This window comes from Muntiacus reevesi, chromosome X (genome assembly GCF_963930625.1).
Source record: "Muntiacus reevesi chromosome X, mMunRee1.1, whole genome shotgun sequence".
Lineage (NCBI taxonomy): Eukaryota > Metazoa > Chordata > Mammalia > Artiodactyla > Cervidae > Muntiacus > Muntiacus reevesi.
Genome location: NC_089271.1, coordinates 64040944 through 64055223, shown reverse-complemented (window position 1 = coordinate 64055223; position 14280 = coordinate 64040944). Strand labels below are relative to the sequence as shown.

At 46.7% G+C, this 14280-nt stretch overlaps 1 protein-coding gene across 1 annotated transcript; it reads right to left on the bottom strand.

Moving 5' to 3' along the window:
* Positions 1 to 587: 587 nt before the first annotated feature.
* Positions 588 to 4134, bottom strand: LOC136153925 (uncharacterized protein CXorf49 homolog). Its single transcript, XM_065916065.1, has 5 exons — positions 2842 to 4134; positions 2054 to 2210; positions 1511 to 1587; positions 1190 to 1235; positions 588 to 628 (listed from the first exon to the last, which is right to left on the bottom strand). The coding sequence occupies exons 1-5, from the start codon at positions 4132 to 4134 to the stop codon at positions 588 to 590; spliced, it is 1614 nt and encodes a 537-aa protein (XP_065772137.1).
* Between the last annotated feature and the right edge of the window lie 10146 nt (positions 4135 to 14280).

The following is a 14280-nucleotide window of genomic DNA, read 5'->3' as shown; positions in this document are numbered from 1 at the left end:
GGGGAGGCAGAATGTCAGCAATGGATGGGAACTGGCAAATCGCAGAGGAGGGTGGTTTGCGAACTAGAAGAGGGCCTTTAGGGGAATGGGAGGATGTGCCAATGTGGCCAGTCAAGGCCCTCAGTAAACCCAGACTGGGGGCACTCCGTTGCCCTGATGGCCTGGATGGTAGAAGAGGCTGACCGAGAGACCCCACCACAGGATGCCAGAAGTACTGCTCTGCAACAGGCTATGATACGGAGTTGCTCCTCACCAGGCCTTGCCCCACCACTCCCCCAACCCCTACCCCCCAGAGAAAGGGCAGTACAAAGAACATGAGAAGTCCTTTAATCAAAAACTGCTGTGACGCTGGGCTGAGAGGGGACAAAACAAGGGGCAGAGGATGCCCTGGTGGAGGCAGAACGAGAGGCAGCAAGCTTGGCCACAGCTCGCCAGCCCCGGAGGTAACAGCTGCTCCTCTTGCAGGAAGATACTGGACTCAACCTGTAAGACAGCAGAGTCAGGGAAGAGCCTCAAGCCGGGGCAGCCCACAGCCCTGCTCAACAGCCAGCATTGTGGGAAGGGGTATGCAGTGTGTAACACTCACTTCAAACGATCTGGAACTTGTCAGCCAGGTACCGCATGGAGGCTGCAACAGGGAGAGGCATAAACAGGTGCTCCAGACAGACGGACATAGAAGCCTGTGCCCCTGTCCCGGTGGGGAACCACCTAGCCCTGCAACCTGAAACGCACATACCCCCAGCCCCAATGCAAAGAGCTCTGGGCCTGATCACTCCTCGCCAACGGAATTAAATGTGGAGCCATTTCCTAAAAGGAAACAAAATGTTCCAGCAGCTCTCAAGCTTGGGGCCACGCACAAACCATTCAAAAACTGTCTTGTAAACAATCCAGCAAGACTCTTAGAGGCCACACCAGATCAACAAGGCATCTCTAAAGTCCTATCAGAAGGAGGTCTCTAGGACTTCCTGGCTGGCAGAGTGTGCACACAGTCCACGCAGTACTTTGCTACTTGTCCACATCCGCAGCTGAATATGCACCGCACGCTCCAGCGACAGGCTTGATAGGTTCTCCTCCCCACAGGAACGCTGATCCCTACGAGGCCCTCGGCACCTGCAGCCCACCCCACCCCAAGGGACCACCCCGATTCTGCACTAAGAACCCGCTGCTCTCTGTCCCTGGTTCCTCATACCAAGTTGATCCTTAAGGTCGTCTATTTCTCTCTGTAGCACCAGACACTAGGCCAGCAGACACAGGAGGAAGAGAAATGGTTAGTATACACCTGCCTCCCCTCTCCTCCTCCTCTCCTCTCCCCCGGGCCCTCCATCCCAAACCAGGTGTCTAGACTGGCAAGGGAAAGACTTTCCTCAGGGGAAAGGAGGTGGGCTCCCTCCCTGGGGTGTAGGACGGGGATGGGATGGGGGTGGGGGGCCCACAAATATCAGTTGCACTTGGACTCAGATCCCACCATGGGGTTTGGGTGTGCATTTCCAGGAGCCAGAAGAAGCATTACCCGAGGACAGCCCTGCCTTCCGGGTGGCTGCTGCTGCCTTTTCCGTCTTGGGGGATGGTCAGTTGGTTCCCGGTCACCTGAGAGGGAAAGGACACACAATCCAGCTTCCCAGGTTCCCAGTGAGGTGCAAAGTGCCAAGCCAGGTCTAACGTGAGGTGAGGCAGTACCACCCTCTGCTAGCAGCAAGCGTCCCCTGCTCCGCCCGGCAGGCAGCACAAACCTTCTCTCTGGACCTGCCCCTCCTACACCTCAGGGACAGCCATTTCACCTCAATGGTTGCCAAAGGCTGTTGTTCTGGGTTCGAACCTCCCAGAGTGGCAGCCACAGCCAGCACCTGGGAGAGCAATGTGGGCGAACAGCACTTCACAGAAAAGGCTAATAGCCTACAGCCTACGCCCAGAGTTGACACCCTTTTTCCCATGGGTGAAGCGTCCTGAGAGCAAGGCTGAGCCCCCAGAAGAGAGAGAGAGAGAGAGTCAGAGACAGAGGTTTCTGCCCTCACCCCTGGCCACCTCCCCCCATATCAAAACCCAGGACACTCACCTGAGGGGCCAGGCCCTCTGGGCATGACTTCTCCCTTGTTCATGGCCACGGGCTCTGAGTTTCCTGAATACTGTGTGCCTCTGATGATGAGATTGGTGCTACTGGGTTCTCCATGATGCACCCATGGACAAGATGACCATGGCCTGTCAGTGGTCAGCTAGAAAGACAGATTTCTCACTGATCTGAAGTGTGTGTGTGCACGTGCACACGTGTGTGTACCAGTGCATTTATATGTCTATGCCTGTGTGTGGGAGAGCTCATGTGATTCAAGACGGAGCTGAGGCAGGGAATTGGAAAGAGAATTGAAAGGCTGATCTCTTTAGCACATTCTCTGTCCGTCAGCCCCAGGTCAGCAGGTAGAGCTGAGCTGGGGACAGCATTGTGTCACTGAGAAACCTGGGGTCCCTGCAAGGAAGGTTTGGGGAAGACCTAGCAAGTAGGATTCAGGAAAGTGATTCGACTAAACACTGAAGCTCTGTGAAGCTTTTAAGGGGTCCCCGCAAATCAATTCAGCTACCAGCTCTCCCGTCCACTCCAGCCCCAGCCTCGTGGAGGAGGCTGGAAACAGGCCAAGGGTGGAAAACCGAGCCCAGCACACCCAAAGTGCTACCTTAACGTTTGTCCCTAGTAAAAGGACCCCAATCTGGCATCCTGATGACCCAGTGACTGAGGGTCACCCAATGACAACCCCTGAGGGATGGAGAGAAGGAGCAAGGGGTGAAGACCTGTGTTGTGGGGAGGGTGGGAGGGGGAAGAGTGAGGAGAGAGGAGGGGCCTGGCCTACTCACTTGGCCCTTTGGGAATGGGTCTCTATTTGGATCGTTGTCTTCTCCCGACACCGCCATTGCTGCCACCGACTCCCGGGCCCGCCTAGCCACGGGTTTCTTCCCAGCACGGGTGTGCTTGGACTCTTCAGCTCCCCAAGGGACCAAGGCCTCCTTCTTGGACCTCCGGAGCAGCGGGATGCCAGAAATTGGGGAGAAGGTGGCCGGTTGCAGGGGAGTGGCCGAGATTCTTTGCCCCCAGGAAGGGAAGATTCTCCCCACGGCAGGTTTGGAGACGCCCCCAAGGGACTTCTTCTCCTGGACCCCCTTCCTTCTAGGAGTGGGCCGCGGCAGGCTGCCTGTAGTGGCAGCTGCAGGAGCTGATGCTACTGCCACTCCCGGGTAGCTGGACAGGCTGCCCCCCTTCCCCCAGAGCACGCTCTGCATTTTTCTAGGGGGAGAGGTGTCCTCCTGCTCTGCATCGCCCTGCCTGCCCTGCCTTTCCACAACCGAAATTAATCCTCGCGGAATCGAGGATAGGCAAGAGTCTGGCACATTAAGGAGATTCTCCCTGCCTTGGACATGCAAGCGTCTGGGTGTGTTCCCAGGATCTTCGGGGCTGTTGAGCTTGGCCTGGCCTCCGTCTTTGGGATAAATGCTCACCCTCATCCGCTCTATCTTACTGAATTCATCGGAGGACTCGGGGTCGGACAGCAGCCCGGCTGTGCTTTCTGACGGAGGCCACTGGCAATTCACAGCCACGTTCAACCTACTCTTAGTGCCTTTCTTAGGGTTCCCCCAGGCCCGGCCTGCCTTGGGCCCGCCGACCCAGAGAGGGCCAGCCTCAGCCTGTGCGGCCTCCCCACACCTCTGGGCGGCACCGCCTCGACTGCGGGGTCGCGCCTCGAGGTCCCACAAGGCAGACACTTCGCCGACCGCGTAGCTCTCCTGGGACAGGTATCTGCGGGTGCCCAGCACGTCGTTCAGGTCGGCCAGCTGCTGCAGGATGGCCGCCACTGACTCGTCAGCCAGCTGCAGGGCGTCCCCCTGGTCGTCGGCCAGGGAGCCAGGCCGGCGTTCGAGGCCCTGCAGCACCGGCCCTCCGGCTTCCAGCACCTCCCGCTCTGACTTGAAGCCCTCAGGGTCTGGGAAGCCATTCCCGCCCTCACCTTCGCCGCTTCGTGGTGCCCCAGGCTCTGGGCTGGGGCCGGGTCCCCGCGGGGCTATGGAGCCGGCCTCAAGGCCGCTGGTCTGCTCCCCGCACTCTGAGCCGAAACCCGCTCCCGAAACAGACACCTCATCATCTGGGGAGCTCATGTCGCGATCTGGGTGGCCGCCGGATCAGGGGCGGCGACCATTTATCAACCGGGTCGCGGTGGCGGCGGTCAGGGCAGGTGTGGCGGGCGGCGTCTGGAGCTCGCCGTCAAGCATGCTGGAGATGGCCGCAAATGACGCGAGGTTTTCAGCGCGCCAGCCCTGCCGCCTCCTCATTGGTCCGGTTCCTGCCAACCAGCACGCGCCTTGTTTGGCCGTCCCCTCGAGGTGTAACCAATGGGGTCGAGGGCCTCCTCTGGCTTGCTGCCAAGTCCAAGGGCCGTCCGGGCAGTTGGCGAGTTGGCGGGTGAATGTGACGCTGCGAGTATACCTCTGTCAAGCCTCTCGTCCCACCTCCTCCAAGTGCTTAACGATTCCGAGAGTGGGAGAGTTTAGCGGCAAACCTCTGTGGCCGTGGTGCAAGAAATCCATTTGGGAGGTAATTTTGCAGAATCTGTGAAAAGCAACTTATACAGCAGAGACCCCGTGCCCGGCACTCTTCTAAGTGCTGTATGTAAGTAGTAGTGGTTCTTTGTGACGCTCCCAGGACTCTAGTACTAATGATTAGCAGCCTAAGGTTCAGCCACTGACCCACGGTCATTTGGCCCATGGGGATCAGTGGTAGAATTGAAGCCAAGCAATCTGACTCCAGAGTCCCTGCTTTGATTCAAAGATCTAAAAAAGCTATGTTTTCCCCTCTATCAGGAAGTCCACTGCCTGGCATATCTTCTAAAAGTGAGGGTTTACTGCTAAGATCTCTATTTTACTCCATTGATCTATTTGTTAATATGGCAGTAACACACAGTTTTCATTAGTGTAGCTTTGTAATGTTTTGAAATCAGGAAGTTGGAGTTCTCTACTTTTTCTTTGTCCAAGTTGTTTTCCCTATTAAGGATCTCTTTAGATTCTACTTAAATTTTAGGATGAGTTTTTCTATTTCTGTAAAGCATGCTATTGGGATTATGACAGAGTTTGCATTGGATCTGTAGATCACTCTGGGTAGTGTGTTAGAAGAACAGATTCAGTGGAGTGTGTGTGTCTGTGTGTGTGTGTGTGTAAAAGAATTGACTCATTCAATTATAGCGGCTGGTAAGTCCCAAAATCTAGGGGGTGAGGTGGCTAGCTGGAGACTCAGAAGAGCCAGTGGTTTTAGCTCTAGTCCAGGTTAGAAGGCCTAAGAACCAAACCAATAGAGTTGATATTTCAGTTTGGGTCTAAAGGCAGGAAAAGAAGCTGATGTCCCAGGTCCAAAGGCTTTCAGGCAGGAGGACTTCTCTTGCATGAGGAAAGTTTGCTTTTTTGTTTAATCAGACTATCAACTGATTAGGTAAAACCCACCCACTTTATCAGGGGGAAATCTGTCTTATCCATTTGACTGATTTAAATGTTAATATGGAAAAGCACACTACGGAAACATCCAGAATAATATTTGACTAAATATCTAGGCACTCTGTGTACCAGTCAAGCTGACACATAAAATTAACCACCTCAGATACCCTGGACTTTCTCCATCTAGTTGTGTCCTCTTCGATTTCTTTCATCAGTGTTTTATAATTTTCTATGTATAGGCCTTTTGTTTCGTTAAGTAGATATACTCCTAAGTATTTTATTCTTTGTGTTGCAATGGTGAATGGCATTGCTTCCTTAATATCTCCTCCTGGTTTCTGTTTGTTAGTGCATAGGAATGCAAGGGATTTCTGTGTGTTAATTTTACATCCTCTACCTTTACTCTATTCATTGATTAGCTCTAGTAATTTTCTGGTAGCGTCTTTAGGGTTTTCTATGTAGAGGATCATGTCATCTGCAAACAGTGAGAGTTTCACTTCTTTTCCTATCTGGATTCCTTTTATTTCTTTTTCTGCTCTGATTGCTGTGGCCAACACTTCCAAAACTATGTTGAATAGTAGTGGTGAGAGTGGGCACCCTTGTCTTGTTCCTGATTTTAGGGGAAATGCTTTCAATTTTTCACCATTGAGGATACTGTTTGCTGAGGGTTTGTCATATATAGCTTTTATTATGTTGAGGTATGTTCCTTCTATGCCTACTTTCTGGAGAGTTTTTATCATAAATGGATGTTGAATTTTGTCAAAGGATTTTTCTGCATCTATTGAGATAATCATATGGTTTTTATTTTTCAATTTGTTAATGTGGTGGATTACATTGATTGATTTGCAGATATTAAAGAATCCTTGCATTCCTGGGGTAAAGCCCACTTGGTCATGATGTATGATCTTCTTAATATGTTGTTGGATTCTGTTTGCTAGAATTTTGTTAAGGATTTTCGCATCTATGTTCATCAGTGATATTGGCCTGTAGTTTTCTTTTTTTCTGGCGTCTTTCTCTGGTTTTGGAATTAGGGTGATGGTGGCCTCATAGAATGAGTTTGGAAGTTTACCTTCCTCTGCAATTTTCTGGAAGAGTTTGAGTAGGATAGGTATTAGCTCTTCTCTAAATTTTTGGTAGAATTCAGCTGTGAAGCCGTCTGGTCCTGGGCTTTTGTTTGTTGGAAGATTTCTGATTATAGTTTCATTTTCCGTGCTTGTGATGTGTCTCTTGAGAGTTTGTATTTCTTCCTGGTTCGATTTTGGAAAGTTATACTTTTCTAAGAATTTGTCCATTTCTTCCAAGTTGTCCATTTTATTGGCATATAGATCCTGATAATAGTGTCTTATGATTCTTTGAATTTTTGTGCTGTCTGTTGTGATCTCTCCATTTTCATTTCTAATTTTGTTGATTTGATTTTTCTCCCTTTGTTTCTTGATGAGTCTGGCTAATGGTTTGTCAATTTTATATACCTTCTCAAAGAACCAGCTTTTGGTTTTGTTGATTTTTGCTATGGTCTCTTTTGCTTCTTGTGCATTCATTTCTGCCCTAATTTTTAAGATTTCTTTCCTTCTACTAACCCTGGGGTTCATAATTTCTTCCTTTTCAAGTTGCTTTAGGTGTAGAGTTAGGTTATTTATTTGGCTTCTTTCTTGCTTCTTGAGGTATGCCTGTATTGCTGTGAACCTTCCCCTTAGCACTGCTTTTACAGTGTCCCATAGGTTTTGGGTTGTTGTGTTTTCATTTTCATTCATTTCTATGCATCCTTTGATTTCTGTTTTGATTTCTTCCGTGATTTGTTGGTTGTTCAGCAACGTGTTGTTCAGCCTCCATGTGTTGGAATTTTGAATAGTTTTTCTCCTGTAATGGACATCTAATCTTACCGCATTGTGGTCAGAAAAGATGCTTGGAATGATTTCATTTTTTTTTGAATTGACCAAGGCCAGATTTATGGCCCAGGATGTGATCTATCCTGGAGAAGTTTCCGTGTGCGCTTGAGAAAAAGGTGGAATTCAATGTTTTGGGGTGAAATGTCCTATAACTATCAATTAAGTCTAACTGGTCTATTGTATCATTTAAAGTTTCTGTTTCCTTGTTAATTTTCTGTTTAGTTGATCTATCCATAGGCGTGAGTGGGGTGTTAAAGTCTCCCACTATATTTTTTTTTTATTTTTATTAGTTGGAGGCTAATTACTCCACAACAAGTCTCCCACTATTATTGTGTTATTGTTAATTTCCACTCTCATACTTGTTCACATTTGTCTTACATATTGTGGTGCTCCTGTGTTGGGCGCCTATATATTTATGATTGTTGTATCTTCTTCTTGGATTGATCCTTTGATCATTATGTAGTGTCCATCTCTATCTCTTTGTACAGCCTTTGTTTTAAAGTCTATTTTATCTGATATGAGTATTGCGACTCCTGCTTTCTTTTGGTCTCTATTTGTATGGAATATCTTTTTCTAGCCCTTCACTTTCAGTCTGTATGTGTCCCTTGTTTTGAGGTGGGTCGCTTGTAGACAACATATATAGGGGTCTTGCTTTTGTATCCATTCAGTCAGTCTTTCTCTCTTGGTTGGGACATTCAACCCATTTACATTTCAGGTAATCATTGATAAGTATGATCCCGTTTATTGTTTTGGGTTCGAGTTTATACATCTTTTCTGTGTTTCCTGTCTCGAGAAGATCCTTTAGCATTTGTTGGAGAGCTGGTATGGTGGTGCTGAACTCTCTGAGCTTTTGCTTGTCTGTAAAGCTTTTGATTTCTCCTTCATATTTGAATGAGATCCTTGCTGGGCACAGTAATCTGGGCTGTAGGTTATTTTCTTTCATCACTTTAAGTATGTCCTGCCATTCCCTTCTGGGCTGAAGAGTTTCTGTTGAAAGATCAGCTGTTATCCTTATGGGAATCCTCTTGTGAGTTATTTGTTGTTTTTCCTTTGCTGCTTTTAATATTTGTTCTTTGTGTTTGATCTTTTTTAATTTGTTTAATATGTGTCTTGGGGTGTTTCGTCTTGGGTTTATCCTGTTTGGGACTCTCTGGGTTTCTTGGACTTGGGTGATTATTTCCTTCCCCACTTTAGGGAAGTTTTCAACTATTATCTCCTCAAGTATTTTCTCATGGTCTTCCTTCTTGTCCTCTTCTTCTGGGACTCCTATGATTCGAATGTTGGGGCGTTTCACGTTGTCCCAGAGGTCTCTGAGATTCTCCTCATTTCTTTTAATTCTTCTCTTTTCTCCTCTCTGTTTCATTTATTTCTACCATTCAGTCCTCTACCTCACTTATCCTATCTTCTGTCTCCGTTCTTCTACTGCTGATTCCCTGCAGAGTGTTTTTGATCTCATTTACTGCATTATTCAGTATATATTGACTCTTTTTTTATTTCTTCTAGGTCTTTGTTAAACCTTTCTTGCATCTTCTCGATCCTTGTCTCCAGGCTATTTATCTCTAACTCCAATTTGCTTTCAAGATTTTGGATCATTTTCACTATCATTATTTGGAATTCTTTATCGGGTAGATTCCCTATCTCTTCCTCTGTTGTTTGGTTTGGTGGGCATTTATCCCGTTCCTTTACCTGCTGCGTATTTCTCTGCCTTTTCGTCTTGTGTATATTGCTGTGTTTGGGGTGGCCTTTCTGTATTCTGGCAATTGGTGTTTCCTCTTTATTGTGGAGGTTCCTTGCTGTGGGTGGTGTTGGACAGGTGGCTTGTCAAGGTTTTCTGGCTAGGGAAGCTTGTGTCAGTGTTCTGGTGGGTGGAGCTGGATTTCTTCTCTCTGGAGTGCAATGAAGTGTCCGGTAATAAGTTTGGAGATGTCATTGGGTTTGGCGTAGCTTTGGTCAACCTGTATATTGAGGCTCGGGATTTGTTCCTGTGTTGCTGGAGAATTTGTGTGGTACATCTTGCTCTGGAGCTTGTTGGCCCTTGGGTGGTGCTAGGTTTCAGTGTAGGTATGGAGGCGTTTGATGAGCTCCTATCGTTTAATGTTCCCTGGATTTAGGAGTTCTCCGGTAGTCTCAGGATTTGGACTTAAGTCTCCTGCCACTGGTTTTCAGTCTTATTTGTACAGTATCCTCAAGACTTCTTCATCTATACAGCGCCAATGATAAAACATCTAGGTTAATGATGGAAAGTTTCTCCACAGTGAGGGACACCCGGAGAGGTACACAGAGTTACGTGGAGAAGAGAAGAGAGAAGAGGGAGTTAAAAAGCTGACCAGGAGGAGCAGAAGGGGTATCAAAAGGGGAAAGAGCAAGCTAGCCAGTTATCGCTTCCCTATGTGCTCTCCACAGTCTGGACCCCTCGGAGAGTTTCACTGAGTTACACAGAGAGGAGAAGAGGGAGGAAGGAGACAGAGGCAGCCAGGAGGATCAAAGGGGGAATCAAAAGGAGAGAGACAGATCCAGTCAGTAATCAGGTCCCTAAGTGTTCTCCACAGCCTGGAACATACAAAGAGATTCACCAAGTTGGGTAGAGAAGAAAAGGGGGTGGGGGAGATAGAGGCGACCTGGTGGAGTAAAAGGAGAGTAGAAACGGGGAGAGAGCAATCAGGCCAGTGATCCTGCTCCCAGGTAAAAATGGGTACTGAAGATTGGGTTCTTAAAGGTACAAAGTTGATAACCAATACCAAAAAGCAAAGATTAAAAATCCTGAGTAGAGGTTAAATTTCCAAAACTACAGTATTTTTTTTTAAAAAGAAAAAGGAAAAATGCAAAAAAAGAGGAAAAAAAGCAAAAAATCAAACCAGTGAACAAACAAACAAAAGACAAAGTAAGAGAAATTATAAAATATGTATATGTGAAGTTTGTTTTAAATATAGGGTCTTTTTTTGGCAAGGTAATGTTAGGTTATAAAAATGAAAATTAAAGGAATAATGGGAACTTAAAAATAAAAAGATAAAATAAAATTAAAAAGACAACAAAGTAAAAAATAAAAAATTTTTATTTTAATTTTTTTTTTTTATATTTAAAAAGTGATAATAGTAAAAATATATCTGAGACTTTCTCTGGAGCTGTTGCGGACAGTGTGGGGTCAGTTCATCTTCAGAGAGCTCCTTGGTCCGGCTTGTATTTCCCAAGGTCTATAGGCCCCTTCCTATGTAGCCGGTGCTAACTCCAGGGTTTTAATCTATTGCACCTGTCACTTCCAAAGCGGTTCCGTCTGTTTATTTTAGCTTCTGTTTGCTGGTCTCTTCAGTGTCTAATTTCTGCCCTGCTCCAAGGGGCGCGGTGGTGTTCCCTTTTATTTCCTTTTTTTTTTTTTTTTTTTAGGCTCGCTTGTTTAGTCGTGCTTTGGGGAGGGAGGAACACTGTGAACAAATATCACTGGCGTGTGCTCACAGTGATTCAGCCACACAGGGTTTGCCCCCGCTCACGCCGTGTGTGCTTCCCCAGTCTACACTGCCCAGACTCTAGGTTGCTCTGCCGGGAACTGTCTGATGCAGACTCTGGTTTACATGCACTTCTGAGGCCTAAGCTGCTCAGGTTCAGGTTCTCAGGTACTGCACAAAGGCGCAGACTTGGTTGGACCTGGTTTTGCGCCCGACCCAGGCCCGAGCAGCTCAGGTGACCAGGGGCTTGGCGCGCGTATCCACCCCCAGTTGGAGGCTGCGGCTTACCCCCTCTCCCGTTCCAGCCGCTTGGTTTTCTGGGTGTGCAACAAGTGCGCCTTCTTAGGTGTGCCGTGTGTCTATTCTGGGGAGCTGGTCTCTGGCTGCGACCCTCCTAGCTAGTCGATCGTCCAGAGTCCCAAGAAGTCTTGGTTAGCAGAGAAATCTGCTTGCATTTGGTATAGGGTGCCTCTCTGGGGTCGAATGCCCGCTTCCGACTCTGGCTGCCCTCGCCTGCCTGTCTCCGGCGGGGGATGGGCCGGTCTGCAGCCGGCTAGCTCTGCTCAGTGCTTTGTTCTGTGAGCGTGCCTGGCGATGTCTTAGATGTCTTAGGTTAGGGCTTTTCGCGTGATCACAGGATAGCTACCCCACAGTCTGGGTTGCTATCTCAAGCTAATCCCCTCAGATTGCCCTCAGGGCATTCAGGCCTGGATCTTACGCTAAGCAATGCAGCCCGCTCCTCCCTGTCCCTCCCCTGCTTGCTAGTGGGGGATGCGAGTGTCCGGGCTGCTGCTCCACTGGAAGTGGCTGTTAGGCACGTAATCTGTGGGTTTTAATTATTTATTTATTTATTTTTCCTCCCCCTTATTTTGTCCTCTGAGATTCCAAGGCTCACCACAGACCCGCCTGAGAGCGTGTTTCCTGGTGTTTGGAAACTTCTCTCTTTTTTAAGACTCCCTTCCCAGGACGGATCTCCGTCCCTACCTCTTTTGTCTCTCTTTTTATCTTTTCTATTTTGTCCTTCCTCCTTTCGAAGACAATGGGCTGCCTTTCTGGGTGCCAGATGTCCTCTGCCAGCAATCAGAAGTTGTTCTGTGGAATTTGCTCGGCGTTCAAATGTTCTTTGGATGAATTTGTGGGGGAGAAAGTGGTCTCCCCGTCCTATTCCTCCGCCTTCTTAGGACCGCCTCCCTTGAATTGTATTCTTAATGTCCTTTTCAAATTGTTCTTTGTTAGTGTATAGTAACACAACTGAATTGTTTTTGGATTTTCTGTCCTACAACTTTGTTGAATTTGTTTATCAGTTCTACCAGTTTTGTGTGTGCGTGTGTGTGTGTGTGTATGGAGGTGTGTAATCTTTTGCGTTTTGCATGTAAAACGTGATGCTATCTTCAACAGAGATAACTTTACTTCTTTCTGATGTGGATGCCTTTTATTTCTTTTGCTTTCCTAACAGCTCTGGCTATTACTTCCAGTTGTTGAGTACTAACATAATAGTGAGAGCAGGCGTCCTTGCCTTGTTCCTTACCTTAGAAGAAGAGATTTCAGTTTTTCACCACTGAATATGATGTTAGTTGTGGCCTTTTTTATGTCGAGGTCATTTCTTTCCACTCCTAGTTCTTTGACTGTTTTTTTCTCGTGAAGCAGTGTTGAATTTTTTATGGATCTATGGAGATGATCATGTGATTTTCGTCCTTCATTCTGTTAATGTGTTTTCTTACATTGATTGATTTTTGTATGTTAAACTATCCTTGCACCCAAGGGATAAATCCCTTTTGACCATGGCACATAGTCCGTCTAATATGCCATTGAATTGTTTTGCTAGTATTTTGTTGAGGAGTTTTGCATCTACATTCATCCGGCAAAGCGGCCTGTAGTGTTCTTTTCTTTTGGTGCCTTTGATATCAGGATAGTGCTGGCCTCATAAAATGAGTTTGGAAGTGTTCCCTCTTCTTCAGTTTTTTGGCAGCATTTGAGGAAGGTTGGTATGAATTCCTTGAATGTTTGGTGGAATTCTCCAGTGAAGCTATCAGTTCCTGATTTTGGCGGGGGGCGGCGCAGAGGGGAGGTTTCTCATTACCGATTCAATCTCATTACTGGTCTGTTGGGTTTTCTGTTTCTCCTTGATTCAGTTCTGGTAGATTGTGTGTTTCTAGGAACTTATTCATTTCTTCCAGGTTGTCCAATTTCTTGCCACAATTGTTCATAGTATTCTTTTTTTTCCCATTTATTTTTATTAGTTGGAGGCTAATTACGTTACAATATTGTAGTGGATTTTGCCATACATTGACATGCATCAGCCATGGATTCACATGTGTTCCCCTTCCCGATCCCCCCTCCCGCCTCCCTCTCCATCCCATCCCTCTGGGTCTTCCCAGTTCACCAGCCCTGAGCACTTGTCTCATGCATCCAAGCTGCACTGGTGATCTGTTTCACCCTTGATAGTATACTTGTTTCAATGCTGTTCTCTCAGAACATCCCACCCTCTCTTTCTCCCACAGAGTCTAAAAGTCTGTTCTGTACATCTGTGTCTCTTTTTCTGTTTTGCATATAGGGTTATCGTTACCATCTCTCTAAATTCCATATATATGCGTTAGTAAGCTGTATTGGTCTTTATCTTTCTGGCTTACTTCACTCTGTATAATGGGCTCCAGTTTCATCCATCTCATTAGAACTGATTAAGATGAATTCTTTTTAATGTCTGAGTTATATTCCATAGTGTATATGTACCACAGCTTCCTTATCCGTTTGTCTGCTGATGGACATCTAGGTTGCTTCCATGTCCTGGCTATTATAAACAGTGCTGCGGTGAACATTGGGGTGCATGTATCTCTTTCAGGTCTGGTTTCCTCAGTGTTTATGCCCAGAAGTGGGATTGCTGGGTCATATGGCAGTTCTGTTTCCAGTTTTTAAAGAAATCTCCACACTGTTCTCCATAGCGGCTGTACTAGTTTGCATTTCCACCAACAGTGTAAGAAGGTCCCCTCTTCTCCACACCCTCTCCAGCATTTATTGCTTGTACACTTTGGGATAGCAGCCATCCTGACTGGCGTGTAATGGTACCTCACTGTGGTTTTGATTGGCATTTCTCTGACAATGAGTGCTGTTGAGCATCTTTTCATGTGTTTTTAGCCATCTGTATGTCTTCTTTGGAGAAATGTCTGTTTAAATCTTTGGTCCATTTTTTGATTGGGTCATTGATTTTTCTGGAATTGAGCTGCAGGAGTTGCTTGTATATTTTTGAGATTAATCCTTTGTCTGTTTCTTCATTTGCTATTATTTTCTCCCATTCTGAAGACTTTCTTTTCACCTTGCTTATAGTTTCCTTTGTTTTGCAAAAGCTTTTAAGTTTAACTAGGTCCCATTTGTTTATTTTTGCTTTTATTTCCAATATTCTGGGAGGTGGGTCATAGAGGATCTTGCTGTGATTTATGTTGGAGTGTGTTTTGCCTATGTTCTCCTCTAGGAGTTTTATAGTTTCTGGTCTTAAATTTAGA

Coding starts and splice junctions, on each gene's coding strand:
- LOC136153925 (XM_065916065.1), bottom strand. CDS start 4,134: ATGAGCTCCCCAGATGATGAGGTGTCTGTTTCGGGAGCGGGTTTCGGC. Junction 1,236..1,510: donor GAAGGCAGGGCTGTCCTCGG/GTAATGCTTCTT, acceptor CTGCTGGCCTAG/TGTCTGGTGCTACAGAGAGA. Junction 629..1,189: donor CGACCTTAAGGATCAACTTG/GTATGAGGAACC, acceptor TCCCTGTTGCAG/CCTCCATGCGGTACCTGGCT.